This window comes from Anopheles darlingi, chromosome X (assembly GCF_943734745.1).
Source record: "Anopheles darlingi chromosome X, idAnoDarlMG_H_01, whole genome shotgun sequence".
NCBI lineage: Eukaryota > Metazoa > Arthropoda > Insecta > Diptera > Culicidae > Anopheles > Anopheles darlingi.
The window spans coordinates 240,851-258,392 of record NC_064873.1 but is presented as its reverse complement, the minus strand read 5'-3'; the positions used below and the strand labels follow the sequence as shown (position 1 = coordinate 258,392).

General features: G+C 52.0%; 2 protein-coding genes across 8 annotated transcripts; one reads left to right on the top strand and one right to left on the bottom strand.

Annotated features, from left to right (window-relative positions):
• Positions 1–170: 170 nt before the first annotated feature.
• On the top strand, positions 171–12,557 carry LOC125953879 (protein gurken-like). Of its 6 annotated transcripts, none has more exons than XM_049683716.1 (4): positions 171–298; positions 5,507–6,931; positions 7,852–8,108; positions 9,503–12,557. In XM_049683716.1, exons 3-4 carry the CDS (start codon positions 8,036–8,038, stop codon positions 10,246–10,248), a joined length of 819 nt encoding a protein of 272 aa, XP_049539673.1. In that variant the 5' UTR covers positions 171–298; positions 5,507–6,931; positions 7,852–8,035; the 3' UTR covers positions 10,249–12,557. The 6 variants fall into 6 exon arrangements, with proteins under 6 accessions (XP_049539673.1, XP_049539664.1, XP_049539656.1 ...); XM_049683707.1 differs by lacking the exon at positions 171–298 and adding an exon at positions 551–731; XM_049683699.1 differs by lacking the exon at positions 171–298 and adding an exon at positions 551–961 and having other exon boundaries at positions 5,518–6,931.
• Positions 12,558–16,774, bottom strand: LOC125953862 (uncharacterized). 2 transcript variants are annotated; one of them, XM_049683668.1, is made up of 3 exons: positions 16,558–16,774; positions 14,515–16,485; positions 12,558–14,438 (listed from the first exon to the last, which is right to left on the bottom strand). In XM_049683668.1, exons 1-3 carry the CDS (start codon positions 16,660–16,662, stop codon positions 12,954–12,956), a joined length of 3,561 nt encoding a protein of 1,186 aa, XP_049539625.1. In that variant the 5' UTR covers positions 16,663–16,774; the 3' UTR covers positions 12,558–12,953. The 2 variants fall into 2 exon arrangements, with proteins under 2 accessions (XP_049539625.1, XP_049539633.1); XM_049683676.1 differs by having other exon boundaries at positions 16,554–16,667.
• Positions 16,775–17,542: the final 768 nt, after the last annotated feature.

Sequence of the window (17,542 nt, the reverse complement as noted above, 5' to 3'; positions counted from 1 at the left end):
GACAGCAGCCTGCCAGCCGCCCTCCCTTCATTCGCATGTTTACATGGACGCGTTTTTTGGGCTTGCATCCAGTAACCAGCATGAAGGGAGGGGGGGGGGGGGGGCAGCAATGGAAGGGTGTTTTTATAGAATAACAAACGCGAAGCACGCAGCTGTCACCTGTTGATGTGGGAGTGCCTTTCGAGCTGATCATTGGTTCATGACAACCGACCATGAAATCGTGTCGGTTGTATCTCTCAATATTAGGAGCAAAGGTATAAAGGGAAGGCAAATCAGGATTTTTGAGAGAGCAAAACAGGTAATTGCATGTTTTTTATCGACAAATAGCATTAGTGTTTCGAGGCGAGCGTGTTGCGATGAGCAAAACAGCTGCGAGTGAGATTGCCCACGGTGAGCAGTGAGGCGCACTACAAGGTCCACACGGATGCGCTCACTAGCCGCACGCATCTCACTTCGCATCTCACCTCGCATCTCACCTCGCATCTCACCTCGCATCTCACCTTTATCTCACTGAGGACGACAACGACGCCGCGGCGAGCACCAAACGTCAATATACGGGGGCGCTTAGCGAGACAGCAGCCAGCAGCAGCAGAAGCAGCGCGATCGCCAGCGCAGAGCATCAGCGGGCGAGTCAAACAAGACTTAAACAACGGCGAGTGCAGACGCGGACGACCACCGACGGAAAAGGGAAAAATTGGAATCGGATTCGGACAACAGAAGAGAGTGAAGAGGTTTGAGCTTTTGAGCCCGTCCCTCCCTACCCTCCCCCTTGTGCTCTTGTGCGTGTGTGTGCGCGCTTTGGAGGCACAGTCGAACCCCCGTGCAACCCGTTTTGTCTGCGCCCCCTTATACTTCTGGCGTACCGTGCGTGTGTGCTTCTTGCGTATAAGTTTGTATGTGCATGCGTTCGTGAGTGCGTGCGTGCGTGCGTGCAAGGCTGTGTTGGAAACAAAAGTACAAGGTTTGTGTCTTTTCGTCGTCCTCGTGTGTGGCATTTTACCACCTTCCGTGTGCCTGCGCCTGTGTTTGTATGTGTGTATGTGTGTAAGTGTATGTGGGAGGGAAAAGTGACGGCAGCCGGCAGGCAGGCAGACAGACAGTCAGGCAAAGGAGCTAGAGCATCGTGTGCCTGCTGTTTTGTGTGTGTGTGCGTGTGTGTATCCTGTTGTTGGTGGCTTTGCAGTAGCAGCAGCAGCAGCAGCAGCAAGAAGCAGTCCCAAGGGAGGGTGGTGCTGAGGAGGAAAACGCGTTCGCGCATTCCCATCCACCCACCCACTGTGAACGGTTACTCTCGTTGCTACCACCACTACTAAGGGTGATCCATCGGCGCAGCGCAGGATATTGCGATCCTGCTGGGTATGTGCGCGAGCGTGTATGTGTGTGTTAAATCACCGAGAAGAAACCAAAACATTTGTCGGATCAGGAGGACGCGGGTCAGACTCTGCGTCTCTCTCTCTCTCTCTCTCTCTCTCTCTCTCTCTCTCTCTCTCTCTCTCTCTCTCTCTCTCTCTCTCTCTCTCTCTCTCTCTCCGCCCCTCCGTCTTTGGTGGCAGCAATGGACACTTGTATTGTTGCGTTGTGCTGTTGCGTTGTGTGGTCTGCGTTTGGTTATCCGAACTCTCTACACAACAGTTTTCCAGCCCCTCTCCACCTTTCTTTTTGCCATGTGCGATGTTCATCTTGGTTTCCAACTTAATCGAACATCGCCATCCGAGGCATCTCTCTCCTTCTCTCTTTTGACATGTGCGTTTGTGTGTGTGTATGTGTATGTGTGTGTGTATGTGTGTGCGTGTGTGTTGTGATGGGTGCATTGTTGGACATTATGGCTTCTGCCCCTCGCCCTACTACCGCGGTGACGGCCCAATCCAGCAACCAACCAATCGCAACGCAATCAACCAAGGAATTCGCGATCACGATCGCGATCACACGCACGGTGCACGGTGCGAGGCCAGCAGTCGTGGGCGGGGGTGGGAGGCGAGCACCTTTGACGTATGATGTAGCGCCAGTAGCGGGTAGCGCCCGCAAACCGCCAATCCGAGCATTTGCAGCAACCAATACACCTACAACAAAAACAACAACAACACACGCCAACCTGCACTACGCAGCCCAACACAACAACGGGTCTGTCTGCTGGTACACCTCTTCTTCACCTTCCTTTCTTTCGAGGGAGAAGGAAGGGCCGGGGGCAGGGCCTCCAGCGCGCGCGGTGGTCGCTTTCTACTAGCCGCGGCCACCGCAAAAGACCGGGACCGAAGAGATCAACCCCCAACCTCCCCGGAGAACAACCCCGGTCTTCTCTCTCTCTCTCTCTCTCTCTCTCTCTCTCTCTCTCTCTCTCTGTCTCTCTCTCTCTATCTCTATCTCTATCTCCATCTTTATCCCTAGCCCTCACTCTTTATTTCTCTTTTCCCTTTTGCTCACTCGAGAACCCCCTTCTCGGACCTCTTCCTGTGCGGCCTGGCGCGTCTGGAAGAAGCACAAACTGCGTGGGCGCACTGTGTGTTGGTGTGAGTATTTGTCACACCGATATTTCGATGCATAAAGCTAACGACCGATGGTGATGGAGATCTGCACCTCCGTCCTGCCCGCATTTCCAACCTGGTTAGCCAGCTGCCTCATTTCCCCTCTTTTGGGGAGGGAGTCGAACAGTACGCCAGCAGTATTGCTGCTGTTGTGTGTTGGTGTCCGCCGTGCGGATCGAGAGAGAGAGAGAAAGAGTAGTATTGGTGGGAACGAGCCTGTTTTTGGGGACGGAAAGGGGTCCGAAAACCCTGGATGACTATGTAATGGGGGGCGGGGGCGGGGGTGGAGGTGGGGGAAGCATTTATCACACGGTGTGGTCCCATTTCATTTCCAGAAGTGAAGGAGAGGGAGATTCAGAATCGCTGTCCGGAGCTTGCGCTTGCAGAACGACGGCACAAATAATAAGAAGAAGATGGTGAAAAAGAAGCGTTAGAAGAAGCAGAAGAGCTGGAGAAGGGATGGAGAAAAACCAGTGAATGAAAAGCGGTTGGCACAGAGATGTTTGTTTGAAAAGAGAAAAAGGGATGACGGTAGCGGCTCCCTATGATGATGATGATGATGGGTATGCGATGAGCTTCTCGCGGACGATGACGATGGTGGTGGCTTCACGCTTTAAGTTGTGGGAACGCGGCGCGTGCATGCAGTTCCCCCGGGAGCACCCAGCGGACTTCGACTCTCTTCAGGAATGTGCGTTGCGCTTCCCTTTACCGCTACCCCCAGCTGTGAGTGGCGCGGGCAATGAACATCATCACCATCACCACTACCACCACCACCACCATGATGATCATCGCAGCGAAAAGCAGCGCCGAATTGTGGAATTGGATAGATTAGGGCCGACGGACGCGATCGCGCATAATTGTCTTCCTTTTCTTCCGCTTTCCGTGGCGCGCGCGCGCGCGTGTGTGTGTGTGTGTGTGACGCTGCGTTTTCCTCTCTGTGTTTTTTACATTTTCTTTTCTTCTGCTCTTTTCTTATGTTTTAGAACCAAGGTTTGCGCGCTGCGCTGCGGAAGATGGCCGAGAAACGAGAACCGAACAGCCCTGGCTTTCTTTTGTTTCGCCGTGGTCGCGGGTGCATGCACCCTTACGTTCTTTAAACCCCAGCCCCCGCCCCGCACGCTTGACCCCCGACCTCCTTTGGGAGGACGAGCACGAATGCCCTTACATCTGCGCGGTTCTGGTGGTCCTTGCACCTTACACCTGCCTGCCACAAACCCAAAGCACAAACCAAGTGAACGGTTGCGCTGCGCGCTGATGCAATGCCACCGCAAGTTCTAGACCGCCCCGACCCTGCTGTTGCGCCTTTGTTTTCCCTATGCCTTTTTGGTACACACCCTGTGTGTGTCAACCTTGAAGTACGATTTGCTCCGGTTACGGTCGGTCAGTTGGTGCAGCAGTAGGGGTGCCCATTGCTACCTACTTGCCCTGTTTCTTGTCGGTGCAGGTTTGATCTGACCGTGAAATGATGAGTGGGAAATCTAAAAGCCATCCTCATGCACATCCATGGTGGCAAAGGGGACGAACCCTTCAAGCTCTCTCTCTCTCTCTCTCTCTCTCTCTCTCTCTCTCTCTCTCTCTCTCTCTCTCTCTCTCTCTCTCTCTCTCTCGCTGACACACATACATACACAGGGTACGCGAGGGATTTACTCGAAGGTTGGAAGAGGGGGGGGGGGGGGGGTTAAAATAGGGTGTAGGGTGAAGTAGCTTGTATGGGACGCAGTGATGAGAGTGATGATGCTTCTTCGTCGTCATCGTCGCCGCTCTGATGCGCTGAAGTTCAATATCGAGCACCAGCGAGGAACGAAAGACTTGCGCTCGGTTCTCGGCAAGCGACGAACCTCAACCCATAAACTGGCTGGGGATGGCCCCGGTGTTAACCAGTTGGCGCATTTTTCGGGCGCATCTCTTTGTGCTCCGCCTGCCCGACCTGTTCCTCCCCCCCCCTCTCTCTCTCTCTCTCTCTCTCTCTCTCTCTCTCTCTCTCTCTCTCTCTCTCTCTCTCTCTCCTTATTTCCCTTCCCATCACACAAAGCTCCGCTTCCCTTCTCTCTTCTGGGAGGCTCGCTCACGCTCCTCGTTCCGGCGTCGATCTTTTACGCTAGATTATTTGCCGTCTTATTTTTTTCTCTCGTTGCTTTTCTCCGCACACCACTCCGCAACTCACCCCCCCCCCCCCCCTTCCCCTAATTTCACACCACCAGTTGGCTGCACATTCTGCTGTGTAACGGGGTAAAATTGCTGGCCGCTACAGTTTGGGGCCAAAAGCGGAGCGACGAGCTGGTTTTTTTTATGTCTTTTGTTGTTGTTTTCCACGGTTGTTGTTGTCGCCACCAACGTCGTCGGTGTTGCCGTTTTGTTGCCTTACCGTGTGTTACTTTGTGCCTAACTGCTTCTGTTTTGCTGCTTCTAGGTTTTCTGGCACTTCAGGCTAGGTGGGAAGAGGCGGAGAGGAGGAGTGAGGGGGGGAATTTTCAGTCCACCGTCTGGCAGTTCCCACGGGCAGTACCTTCCAGCACGTACCGCGAGACGTTAATAAGGCGCGTCGCCTCTAGGCCTCGCGCTTCTGCCTTCGCGACTGTTGAATGCGTCGAGTAACAGAGGCTTGGAGCCGAGAAGGAGGGTCGGGGTTGTGAACTGAATGTCCTTTTTTGTGGGGCCAGTAAAAAAGGATTCCACGGCTACGATGTGTTTTTGTTTCTCAGTTTGCTCTCTTGCACTCTTTCTTTTCACGCCCCCCCCCCCCCCCCCCTCCCTCTACTCTACCTCAACACTAGACTTGACAAAAAAAACCAAAACAAGGGCTACAGGGCTGCCGGGGCAGCTGGGCGGTGCTGCGTACGATGGACAAATAAGCAAGGCGGAGAGTGGGACGTGCCCGGAACACCCGGATTCTTTTTTTAATTCGTTTATTTGAAACTATAAATGTGATTTACATGTATGTTTGGATTAAATGGGCACCCGGACTGATCGTAGTTGCTTGCTAGTGTCTTTGCAGGAATGTGCCGCGCCGGAATCATCGGTCAGCGAAGGTGAAGTCCAAAAGAAGGTGTGTGTGTTTCTGTGCGTGTATGTGTGTGTGTGTGTGTGTGTGTGTGCTGTAGCTCCAGAACAGTCAAACCAGGCAAGCAGTAGTAGCAGCATCGGCAGCACCCGTGTCTTCTGGAGGATGTACCGGCGGCCTTCTGTGCGGTTGTGCGGTATGTGTGCGCGCGCGCCCAGTGTTCCACGGTTGTGCATGGTGTTGCGTCCGTGGTCCCACTAACGGACGGAAGGAGTAGAAAAAGAAGAAAAAGAAGCAGAACCAGACGTAGTAATTTCGTGTGGGGTGCAGGGTGTGCTCGCGAACTCGGATCGCATAATAAAAAAAATCTCCACTTAAGACCTCCTGTCGGAAACGAAGCGACCTCCGCCTCATTTGGTCACCATAGCCACGCACACACACACACACACGTTCCGCGTACACTCTCCACCTCTCCACCCAACCGCGTGCCCCGGTGCAAGATGAAAATACAGCGTCCTCGGGCACGGTTATCGGGCTGCGCATTGAACGATCCTAATACCGACGCCCAGCGAAAGCACCGCACCCACCCAATCCAGCAGCAGCAGCAGCAGCAAGAACAACATTATCCGCATTATCGGCCGTGCCTCCAAACGGCACCACTGGCAGTAGTATTGCCTTTGTCCTTCGGCTGCATCCGTTTAGTGCACCGGCAGCAGGTGAGTGCGACGGTAGGTCGCGTGGCGAGGGTGCCTCCTGGCGTTGGTCGCCGCTCCAGGCAGTGTGCAGCACCGGCAGTAGCGGTGGCGGAGACGGTGACTGCAGGAGCAACCATAGCTATCGGACGACCCTGCCGCCGTGACGAGTGAGCAGCAGCAGCAGCAGCAGCAGCAGCGGTTCAACCTAGGAGAGGGGTCAGTGTGCGGTTGGGAGGAAGGAAGAAGAATAGGAAACGCACGCTTTTGGCGAACGTAGAACGAAGAGAAGAAGCAGCAGCAGCAGCAGTGACGGGCCAAGGAACTGCGAACTGTTAGCGCGCCTCGCGCAATTGATCCTCGGTCACCTCTCCCCCCCCCTCCCTCTCCACTTTCATCTCCTTAAAGAAGGACGTGAAGCGAGCGAGTGATCTCACGGGGCAAGTAGGAGGAGGGGGCCTTACCCGGCCACCACCTTTCGCGTTTGTGTGCTTTTTTGTTGGTGCGTTTGTTTTTTGTCTCGTTTCGAGTGCGTGTGTGTGTGTGTGTGTGTGTGTGTGTGTGTGCTGGGTGTGAGAACGAGCATTTCCGGCCACCCAGCAGCATCTTTACCGTGATCCTTCGCAAACGGGCGACACGCATCGGCCAACCGGACAGGACTCGGTCGTCCGTCCGTTCGTTCGTCCAGCCTACCCATCCATCTAACGCATCGTCAGGTAGGTACAGCACCAGCAGCCCATTCAACTAACCTTCTTCTCCATTTCCTTCACCCCCCTCTCTTCAATCCTTTGGGCTTTGGGTGTTTTTGTATGAAGTTTTTCCTTCGCGACAACCACCATAGACATCCCCAGGGGGATGGGGGAGAATATCCCGCAAACGAGGTGTGTTGGGCTGGTTGCCCAAGAGATACCGTGCCGTTGGCAGCCGTTAAAGGCCTCGGCGGTTGTGCAGGGTGTGCTTAGCACCTGCACATTAACGCGTTTTCTGCCATCGAGGACAATCGATGAGAAGCAGGTATTCAGCAATGCCGGGACCAATGGTGACGAAGAAGACGACGACGACGATGGCAGTAGGCGACAACTTTTGGCAAACGGCGCCCCCCCCCCCCCTCTCCCCGGGGGGATGGCGGAGGCTCGAAAGCTTTAAAAAAGATAACGCACCGGCCGGTGCGGTCTCAGTCCTGCGAAAACCGTGAGCGTACTCGGTGCTTAGCTTCCTTCTGGGTGATTTCTTTGGTGTCGAGACCCTTGCTCGGTGTCTAGTAGCGATGGTGGTGTTGGTGGTGGTCTAGTGTGTCCTCTCGAGTGAAGTGAGTGCGGCGCAGATCCCGCAGATCGAGGACAATCCGATCCGGTTCCAAGCAATCAATCAATCAATCAACCTCGAATTAACCCCGATCAACCGCTGCAGTTTGCGTACAATCATTCGATCCTTGCTACAACCACCCCTGCCCCCTTCCCTCCCCCTCCATCCTCTAGTTAGCAGATTAATACTTCACGATCCAATCGTCCTGCGCCCGCCGCTGAGTCATTTGTCAACTAATATCCTTCTGCGCATCTGCGCGCCCTCCTTCTCTCTCTCTCTCTCTCTCTCTCTCTCTCTCCCTCTCCCTCTGTCTATCTCTTTCTCGTCCTAGGCACACGCGTTTGTGATCGAGAAGCAACGAAAGCCGGAGCCGGTCGGTATAATTAGGTACATTATCATTCTAACGAGTAGAGCCAACGAACGCATCGAGTACGGAGAAGAATCCCCAGCCACAGTCAGCCGGCGCACCCACTGTGTCTGTGTCCCCAGAAGAGCCATCCTTCACCTTCGAAGCGATGAACGCGAGAGCAGCGCAGCGGTTCGGTGCAGTACTGCTGTTAATGCTGTCATCAGTTGTGGTCCACACAGGTGCGTTAGTAGGTAGTAGATAGTTGGGTAGGGTACGGTAGGGTATTTACTAAACGCTTAGCGGCGCGCATACAACGGTCCTAGTGACGACAAATTGGAGTAGCGAGCAGCCGATGATCCCTCCCACAGGCTGGTACACACTAGCCCGGACACAGTCCGCAGGAAGAGTCCCTGTGGCTACATGTTGCTCTGTTGTCCAGTCTTTTTTATGCTTTTGAGAGGTTGATGAGCGGGGATCAGTTAAGCCAAGCTGGATCTTTGCCGCAATAATGTTCCTCCTGCTTCTGCTCCTTCGTGCGCTCCTCTTCCTGCTTTTCATACATCGCGCAGGTACACGCCGGTCGTAAAAGGAGTTTTAATGGCGGCTTGAAAGTTGATTTCCCGTTCGAAGCCTTTTGGATGTGTGCAAAATTATTAAATTCAAATCAAAGGTGGAGTGTAAGGGGCTGGGATGGGGGGAGGGGGAGGGGGTCGAGTTAAATCCTTCGGCATCCCATCCGGGCAATCATCGTCGGATGCTTTTATGGTTCTCACCCTCTGCTTTGCTGCCTCTGCCTGCCTGTCTGGGTGGGTGGGTGGTCGGTCAACCCAATCCCGGCCGTGTGCTGTGGGATGATCGTGGTTTTCTGGCCGAAGGTGGTACCCTTGTTTTACGAGCACATGGCGACCGGCTGGGGACATATAAAAAGCAACATAAATTAATCGATACTGCCGCCCGGGGACCGTAACCCCAGAGCCAGAGCCAGAGCCAGATCCGGGTCGTATGAGGGATGGGTGTAGTATGCCCATCAACAACCAACGTGTGCGCGTGTGACGTTTTTCACGTTTTCGCTGGTATGCGTTTCGAACTGTGGCGTAGAACGCCGCTGTTTTTCAACTGTTCTACTTCTTGTTCTTATTTTACTTCTTATTCTTCTTTTATTTCGCGAGGCGTTGTTCATGTTTATTATTTGTTGTTGTTAATATTTCTATCGACCAATCGAGCATCATCATTAAGTCGGTGTTCCGCTGGCCGAAAACCGATTTTACTTTTACAACCGCATGCCGCGCCGACATGTAGCAGTCATGTACCTCCAAAACGTCTGAATTCAACGTCTGTCAAAGTAGAATTGGATTTTTTTTTATTCGTTTTCTTGTTTCGAGGCCTAACCGTGTCGCATCGTTTCCTCTAGTTCTGGTTTAGGCCCAGAATCCACGCGAATTTCTCTGGGTGTTCTGGGGCGAAGCGGGATCGGGGAAATATTTGAATGCAAAAAAAGTTTTTAGTAGGCTATGGTTCTCTGCCGCACAACGTTTTTAAAAAGATTTGCCAACCTTGTTTTATAAAAAAAACAACGCACACACGCACACGGCTGCATAATAATTCCGATTCCCGGTTCCGGCTGCTTTTGCAGACTGTTGTTCGAGCAGAACGATGCCGAAGGCCCGAGGCAGGCCGGTGTCACACTTTCGCGGTGTGATCACATCAAACCCTAGCAGCGCCACTAGCAGTCAGGAGACAACCATCCGGCCGGATGCCCCCTCACCGCCGATTCCGGCGTCGCCCGAGGCGACCTCGACGGTGACGGGCGCGCGCATCCCGCTCGGCGGAAATGGCCAGCCCCCGGGCACCCCCCTCGGCACCAACAACGGTAGTAGCAGCACTGGCACCGGCAGCGGGCGGCATGATACGGCCGCAGGACCGCTGATCGAGCAGCAACAGCCAGCGGAGAGAGCACCGCCACCACCGCAGCAACACCAGCGGGCAGACAATGGTACGCACAGTGGCGACAAGGAGCAGCAGATGCGTATGGGCAAGTGTTCGCAGCTGTTCGAGGACAACTACTGCCTGAACGGTGGTCAGTGCTACAACTTCACCATCGCCAACTCAACAATGCCGACGTGCGAGTGCGCGGACGGATTCATGGGCGAACGGTGCGAGTCAAAGTACCTGGATGGGACCTACCTGAGCATGCGCAAGCCAAAGATTCAGATCGAAACGGCCGGCATGTATTACGGGGCATTTCTAGCCATGATGGTAGTGCTCGGCGTGTTCTACTATCTGCACTGGCTCGGCGTCGGCGCGCGTGTATTCGCGCTCCCGGCCGGCTACCGGCGCGTACCAACCGAAGCGCGCGCCTGGCGCCTGCCCCGAACCTAGGCAGTATCAGTACGAACGGATTTGCCCCCACCCGCTCATCAGTAATACCTCGGTACGTCCCATCCGACACTGTAGAACCATAATAGCAATCCCATTACACAAACGGCACACAATGGTATACACAATGACACATACACAAATACGCGAAAACACATTTACACTGTTAGGATTTAAGCAGCGCAAGAAGTAGAAATAAGAAAGGCGGCGATAGGGCCACTTATGACAAGTAAAGAACACAGCGTATCGGTATAGTGAGTAAGGATAAGATTGTAGAGATGTAAGCAGCAACAACGGGTGTAGCGCGATGGCGCATCGTTTGGAGCATCATCCAAACACGAGATGGCGGGTGGGCACCCCGGAGAGCTTAGCGACCTGAGTAGTAACACCAACAACATTAACCACAATGACGAAGATGCAGACAACGGCTACGGCCACGGCGCCAACGAATACGAAGACAAACACATTGACGATTAGAACGAAGAGAGGACTGGAGACTCTTGTATGTGTTTGCAGTACCACAGATCTATCCAGCCGTCACAACAGACAATAATAGAGAGATATCATAAGGCCTGTGGCAGGCCTTTATAGACGGGCCACTGAAGCCATGTCTCGTCTGGCTAATTGGTGTGGGAGGGCGAACATCAGCAGCGAGCAGTTGTGCGACGAGTGTGCGAGGCTAGGGAAACGCTTTAGGGGGAATTACAATAGTAATGGAAAAGATTGTGAGGGTCCAATGTACACATCCCGGCGTTGTTCTGTGTAGTTCGTTTTGGTTTATCGTGTATCCGGGATCGCGGGGTTTGATTAACAAAAATTTATACAGGACGGTTTTCGGCGAAGGTGACGCGTGACCATAGTGACGAGACCTATGGAATCGAGGCAACAGACCAGTCAAAGGCTCCCTTATCCTCTTTGCTCTCCTCACTTCCGATCGCTTTTGCGCTGATCTCATAGAGGTCGTTCCCAATCCCGGTACGGATGATTATTTCTTCTCCTCACTATTTGGTTCACTATCACTAAACCGCTACTTTCGCACTTCCTTGTGTGTGTAGCCTGCATACGTGGTTCTGTTGAGCCACGAGTTCATCTTACAACTGCTCTCAACCCTTCTCTCTACAAACCAGTTGAACAGAATAAACAAACGATAATGCTTCCGTTTAGTTTATAATCCATTCTGCGCCACTTAAGCATCAAAGAGTAAATCGACACAGGCGAGACATATTAATGAGGAATATCAATAAAAAAGGAAGTTTTCGAATGCACACTTGCAGCTGTTTGATATTGCGCTAGTCGCGGGCTAGAGAGCCACGATCAGACTCGAGTTTAAAAAAACCGAGCATATCAGAGCTCCGTCTGAATATCGGGATAATCATGTATGTAATCCAACGAAACATCACAGAAGAATTGTGGGAGAGTGCGAGGACGAGTTTTTTTTAACCAGAATCCGCCGCATATAATTGCAACAGTATGTAAGGAGAGCATTGCGATATGCTGGCTAGGTAGGGGAGCAGGAATGCAGGAGTCGAAAAGCAGGAGAAGATGGGAATGCAAGGAATATAAAACAGCATAGGAACTAGCATTAAACGACATGATAGAGCGCAATTTTGCGCAAGCGATAGACTGTGTTTCGCTTCTTTGTTTTAAATATTACCTAATGTTTAATACTTAATCGACCTCTCCGTCCTCTCCTTACCTCTCTAGCTCTATTTGCCCTTGATTACTTCATCCATTTTCCCGTTTCCTATTGCTCTTTGGCACACGCGTGCATACACACACAATTTTTGAGCGTGTGTGTATGTGTACTACCTACGCAGTCGTAAAATCGTAAAAAACGCTGTCAACATTTGGTTCCTATCGAGAGTATAATGATAACTTAAGAGCTAGGCAGGCAATTTTAAGAAACTCGCGGAACGAAAACGCAGAAAGAAAGAGAAAGATACTATTGTAGTCGCTAATCACACCGTTACAGCCCTGTGGTTCCTCTTTTGCACACTAGCAGTCCTTCGGCGCGCTGGATTGCACTAGTTACGTGCCTTAGCTACCAGAAAGGGTGGAGTGGGATACAATGTATAGGTAGCCTGAGGAGCAGTACATTCCAAACAAGACTATTGCGCATTGCGGTTTTGGTTTTCTTTAGTGTCGCCTCGTAGAGTTTAAGTGTTTAATCATTACCAGAGTGGCCTGAACGCATTCGGATCGCGGCGTAACGCATAATTCGAATTGGGAGCGGTTGGCCGGTTTGCGTAGTGATGCGTTCACAAGTTCCCATCGACCGAGCGGTAGGAAATGAGCTGAACTGTCGAGTTCAGTCAGTTCGGTGAGATCAGACCCATCACACATCCTGTGACCAGCCTCCAGGGTTCGAACCAATTGTATTCGGAAGTAAAAGTATTATTAGCCTTCACATCGTTAGAAGGTCAGACCAAGTAATCATTCGTGTACCTGCTGTGTTCATATCACCCTTTATTGCGGCTTTTCGCTCCAGCATCATCTTATGGCATCTCCGCGGAGAATGCAGGTAAGGCTGTAGAGGGTTGTGTCCTCGTTACATGTAAAGGTCCAATAATAACAAATCACTTCGAAGGTATCCAGCGTTTGATTCAATTGCAGTAAGAGCCTGGTGTTTTAAATTCCTTGCGGGTTTGCACGCCGGAAGGTGGCAAGTAAATCTATTCGAAATCACATCACGATAGCTTGACCTTCCTTCACAGTTCCTCTTCGTGGCCATTGGTGTCGTCGTCGTAGTCATCGTCCATTGCATCCTGCTTTATGGTGCAATCCGGTGTGCCCAGCCGCCAGCACCCGTCGTTTTCGGCAAATGCTCCGAGTAGTCCCTGAACGACGTCATCGGAAGGATTGAAACCTAGGTAGTGCAATAGATCTGCCAGGCTGATCCGATAGAGTCCGTTTGTGATCGATGGAAGAAGAGGAGCAGCAGCCATTGCTTTACCTTGCCTATAGAGTGATTCCACTATCGATTTAAATGAACTGAGAGTTTCCCCTGCGTGGCGGCCCAGCAGAAAATATTGATGGCCTTTGAATTTGCGCGCGGCGGCGAGCAGAGCCAGGCAAATCCCGTGCCGGAAGTTTTGGTCCTTTTCGGCGGCAAAGAGTAGCGGAATATTGTCAACAAGAAATGTCTCCAGTTGACAACTATCGTGCGCATTGGCCAAGCAAATGGCGATCTGCTGACGCACAATATGGTTCATGTGCGGCAATAGCTTATACAGCAATGTGCGCAGTTCGACCACATATATCTGTACATCCTCAATGCCGTATCCACGGTATTCAACCCTTGCCAGAAACGAGAGTAGCGGTACCAACGTACAGGATTCATCCACCGTAATCATTGCTTCCGATCTGTTCTCCATCCTATTCGCCACCTGCTGCAGCGACAGCAGTATGTAGCGCGAGGCACGCGGTACCTTGTAAACGAGCATATCGAGTGACATCTGCAGTGGCACCCAATCACACAGCAACGATTCGGTGGTGTCGGTCGGTAGCAACCCAGTCAGCTTGGTGACGAGCGTGGACCACAGCGTGATGGCCGCATTGCGCTCGATCCATCGCGCGGAGCCCGTCCGCACAAGCGCCAGTATCAGTAACTCGTCAACGCGCTCCAGCATCGCCTCGGTCAGCGACGAATCCTCGGCAAGCAGGGCGAGTAGATGCATCTCCAGCGCACCCACCTTTCCCACTAGTCGGTCTGCCCGCTGACCCACTCTGTTACCCCATTCGGCGGCACATTCCGAGGAAGGAATGCCCAGCCGGTCGTCAAGAAATTTGTACCAAAACGAGCCGGCCACACCACTATGTAGATCGTAGCGGATGAACAGAGCGACGAACGAGAAGAATCCCCGGTGATTCCGGTACGCCAGCGTCGTGTCCGCCGACGAGTGGTACGCGAAGAACTGGTTGACGTGCGATTCGAAGCATGCGATGATCGTTTCGGCCACTTTCCGCTCGTTGCATGGCTTGGAAGACAGTAGGCGTAATTTTGTCTTGCCTACGCACTGCAGCAACCGACCGAGGTTGCCGCTGATAGATAGTAGCTGCCGTGGGTGAATGCATTCGAGCTGACACCGCACTAATTGGTATAAAATCTTCTGAAACGTACTCGCTGTGTAAGCATCGGCGTGGCAACATTGCAACAGCCAAATACCATAGCTAGCGAGCAACTTCGCCGACGACTGCAATGGAGATAAATTAAATTACTGTTGAAAGCAAAAACACACCGTCATCTTAGATGTGGAAATTGAAGCTTACCGTCACCGTTTGCCACAGCTTATCGCGAAGTTCGTTTATCGGCTTTTCGTACAAATTATTCCCGCTATCGTGCTTCTGGTGATTGGCGATCGTTCCCAGATGAGCGTTCCAGGCTGGTGAATGCTTCAACAACCTGAGCAAGCTATTGTATTCGTTAGTCACACTAGAGCCAGTCCACCAGTTGTCACTCTTAGCCACGGTTAATAGTTTTATTGCCAGTTCTGCGATACCCAACACCGTCGTCCAAAGGCTTTCAAATATTGGCTTCGTTGGTGGTATTATAGGATCGCGAAAAGCTCGGCAAACGTCCAACCACTCGCCTAACTCGTCCACGATCGTGGTTAGTTGGCCTGATCCGTTACGTTTCCCTATAACAACGGCAGCGTAGTAAAAGTCGTGCCGATGGATCTGTTGCGCTATCAACAGGTCTGCCGTCTTGGTGACCAGCTGACTCATTGCATGCTCCTGTGTGACGCCATATGGAATAACAGTTCGGTTGCACGTAGTGTCGTTTGTTTCGGTACCGATGACACCACACACTTCATCGATGCTCCGCTTTACATCGTGCAAAGTGTGCAGATCACTTTCGGTGCCTTGCAGTTCTAGCAAAACGTGCAGCACCTTTTCCATCAGCTTCCTACACTCGATGGCAGCGATAAGCCGGAATTTGGAATCCAAGCTAGACTGGACACGTCCTGCTGTGAGCAGCGTGATGCCGCGGACAGATTGCTGCAATATCTGCTCCATCGCCGGTGGATGAAATGATCCATTGCACAGTAATACGCCTGCTAGCGCAGCCATCGCATGATGGGCAAACGTCTCCATCAACATGCACCGTTCCAGCTGTGTACGTGTCTTATTCGGCCCTGCAACTGTGCACAGCTGCCGTAATATCTCCGGCAGTTGAATGTGTTTTTCGTACTGTACGCGAAACCCATATGCGAAAAGTATAAAGAGCCTATTGGCCGGCCGGTTTCTAGCTGCAGTTGCATATTCATCCGTGATGGGTAAATCTAGTTGAAGCTGTTGATACAGTTGACCGCGGTGCGCCGCTGTCAACAGGTGTAACCAGTACCTTACTATGTAGATACAATCGGCGATACTGGCTTTGGTTAGCAGCCCCCGAATCTGCTGCACGACATCTGTCTCGGACTGCTTGCTGTACAGTGCGCGCAGTAGCGCTTGACCACCCGGTAGCAGATGCTTGTGTTGTAGCGATACTTCTAGTACGTCTCCCCATGTGACGGGGACTCCACGTAGGCCAGCAGTTTCCAGTGCTAGTGCATACGGTTGCTGCTCGATCAGCAAGGCAACGACGTGAAACTTGTTCCGATTCAACCATGACCAGCTCGCCACGGTACAGGAGAGGTTGGCATGGCGCAGCAACTCACCATGGCACAACATTGCCCGGAGCAGCTTCAGTGTGCTTTCCCGTATGCCAGCGTACGGTGAATCGAGGTTGACCAGAACATGGGGCCAAAGCTGATCATAGTCCTGCACAAGTGCGGGAAGGGCATGCGTCTCGTGAAGTGCGATCAAATTCTCGATAACCGTGCCGTACCACTGCGGAAAACTGCCGGCTCGATATCCAGTGAACTGCTCGACCGTTCGTGTCACGATCTGCTGTTGCAGGAGGGGAAACAGAACGGTCGTTTGGGGCAAAAACTTGGACTGTAGTATACCGTAGACGATTGTGCTATCGAGCGGCTCGTCGGCACCGACTAAGGTGTGTTCGAGTAACGCCGGTAACGCTTGCAATGGGATCGGCCGCCGTGCCGGATCGAAAGATCCTCGAGTATTCGTTGTGGTGCTATCCAGTTCCCGTAGCATCACCCTGAAGTATGCTTTACATATTACTTTGCGTACCGAGACTGGTGCTCGGTTGCTCAACAACAAACACAGCTGATCGGTCAGTCCTTGTGTGTTTAGCGACCGATCGTCGGTGGTAGAGCTCTTGAGTCGGCAAATTTCCTAAAACACGTACCAGACAAACAGAAAGCAAAGAGTTTAGTTGATGGAAACGGCATGATACCCTGTACTTACGTGCGCCACGGAGATGATCTCCTCGAAGGCGTTTGCGTTCGCTAACCGATGTTGCCATTCGTCCAGCAGGGCTCGTGTGAGCTGGGAAGACACTAGCGCACACATGATCGGTCAAGTAACGCAGTTTATTGCGCCATTCCTTTATTGCTCCTTGAATCCGCCTGCTCAAGCGGATATCGTCGTGCTGATGGCGCGCACTGCGAAGAGACCCGGCCCGGCCAGGTGTCGTGGAAAATGGCAAACAAACCAACGGTTCGTGCTTATTGTAACAGCAGGGCTGCTTCGTAATCCTACAAACCATTAGCATCGTTCACATGAAAAGGCAAGGGTAGGCACTGACCCTGTCATTTCTCGTTAAAATGACGCTCACTCGATAAAAACGAAAGTAGTTTAAAAACGATAAAAACAAAAGCACGACAATCGCGGCCTCGTCTAGCGCATGCCAAGGTACTTTAAAAAGACAGGTAGCTTTATCCAGAACAAATCCCCGATTTTATTTTAGAAAAAACTTCAGAGTTTGACATTCACGGGATGGTGGGATGTTTACTTCGGGAACGCTCTTTTCGGAGCTGTTTTCGCTTTTCTGTGGTATTACGACAGTTCAAATTCACGAAAAGTGGCACGAAAGTTAAAGTTTATGCAAATATTCTCAAAATTCTTCCTAGTGTTATCGGTCCGTAGGTCTTGCCACCCAGCCTAGAACAAGAGCTAGCTAGCGTTCCTGGACCGTGCTCACTCGCTGTAAACCATAACTCGGTTGCTCGATGGATCTTAAATAGAGAGCTGAATCATTTAAACATTCGAAAAAGAGTGAAATCAGGTACTTTCCTTGATAAAACCACCAAACTTGCCCATATCTTCTTCTTCTTCTTCTTGAAACTCACGTGGTTTTGTTTATAAAAGCGCCCTCCTATGAATGTCAAACAAATTCAAAATGGTGACCTGTCAAAGCGGTTAAGATGCTACCTGTCTTTTTAAAGTACCT

Coding starts and splice junctions, on each gene's coding strand:
- LOC125953879 (XM_049683716.1), top strand. CDS start 8,036: ATGAACGCGAGAGCAGCGCAGCGGTTCGGTGCAGTACTGCTGTTAATG. Junction 8,109..9,502: donor ATCAGTTGTGGTCCACACAG/GTGCGTTAGTAG, acceptor CTGCTTTTGCAG/ACTGTTGTTCGAGCAGAACG.
- LOC125953862 (XM_049683668.1), bottom strand. CDS start 16,662: ATGTGTGCGCTAGTGTCTTCCCAGCTCACACGAGCCCTGCTGGACGAA. Junction 16,486..16,557: donor AGATCATCTCCGTGGCGCAC/GTAAGTACAGGG, acceptor TACGTGTTTTAG/GAAATTTGCCGACTCAAGAG. Junction 14,439..14,514: donor AGCTGTGGCAAACGGTGACG/GTAAGCTTCAAT, acceptor TCTCCATTGCAG/TCGTCGGCGAAGTTGCTCGC.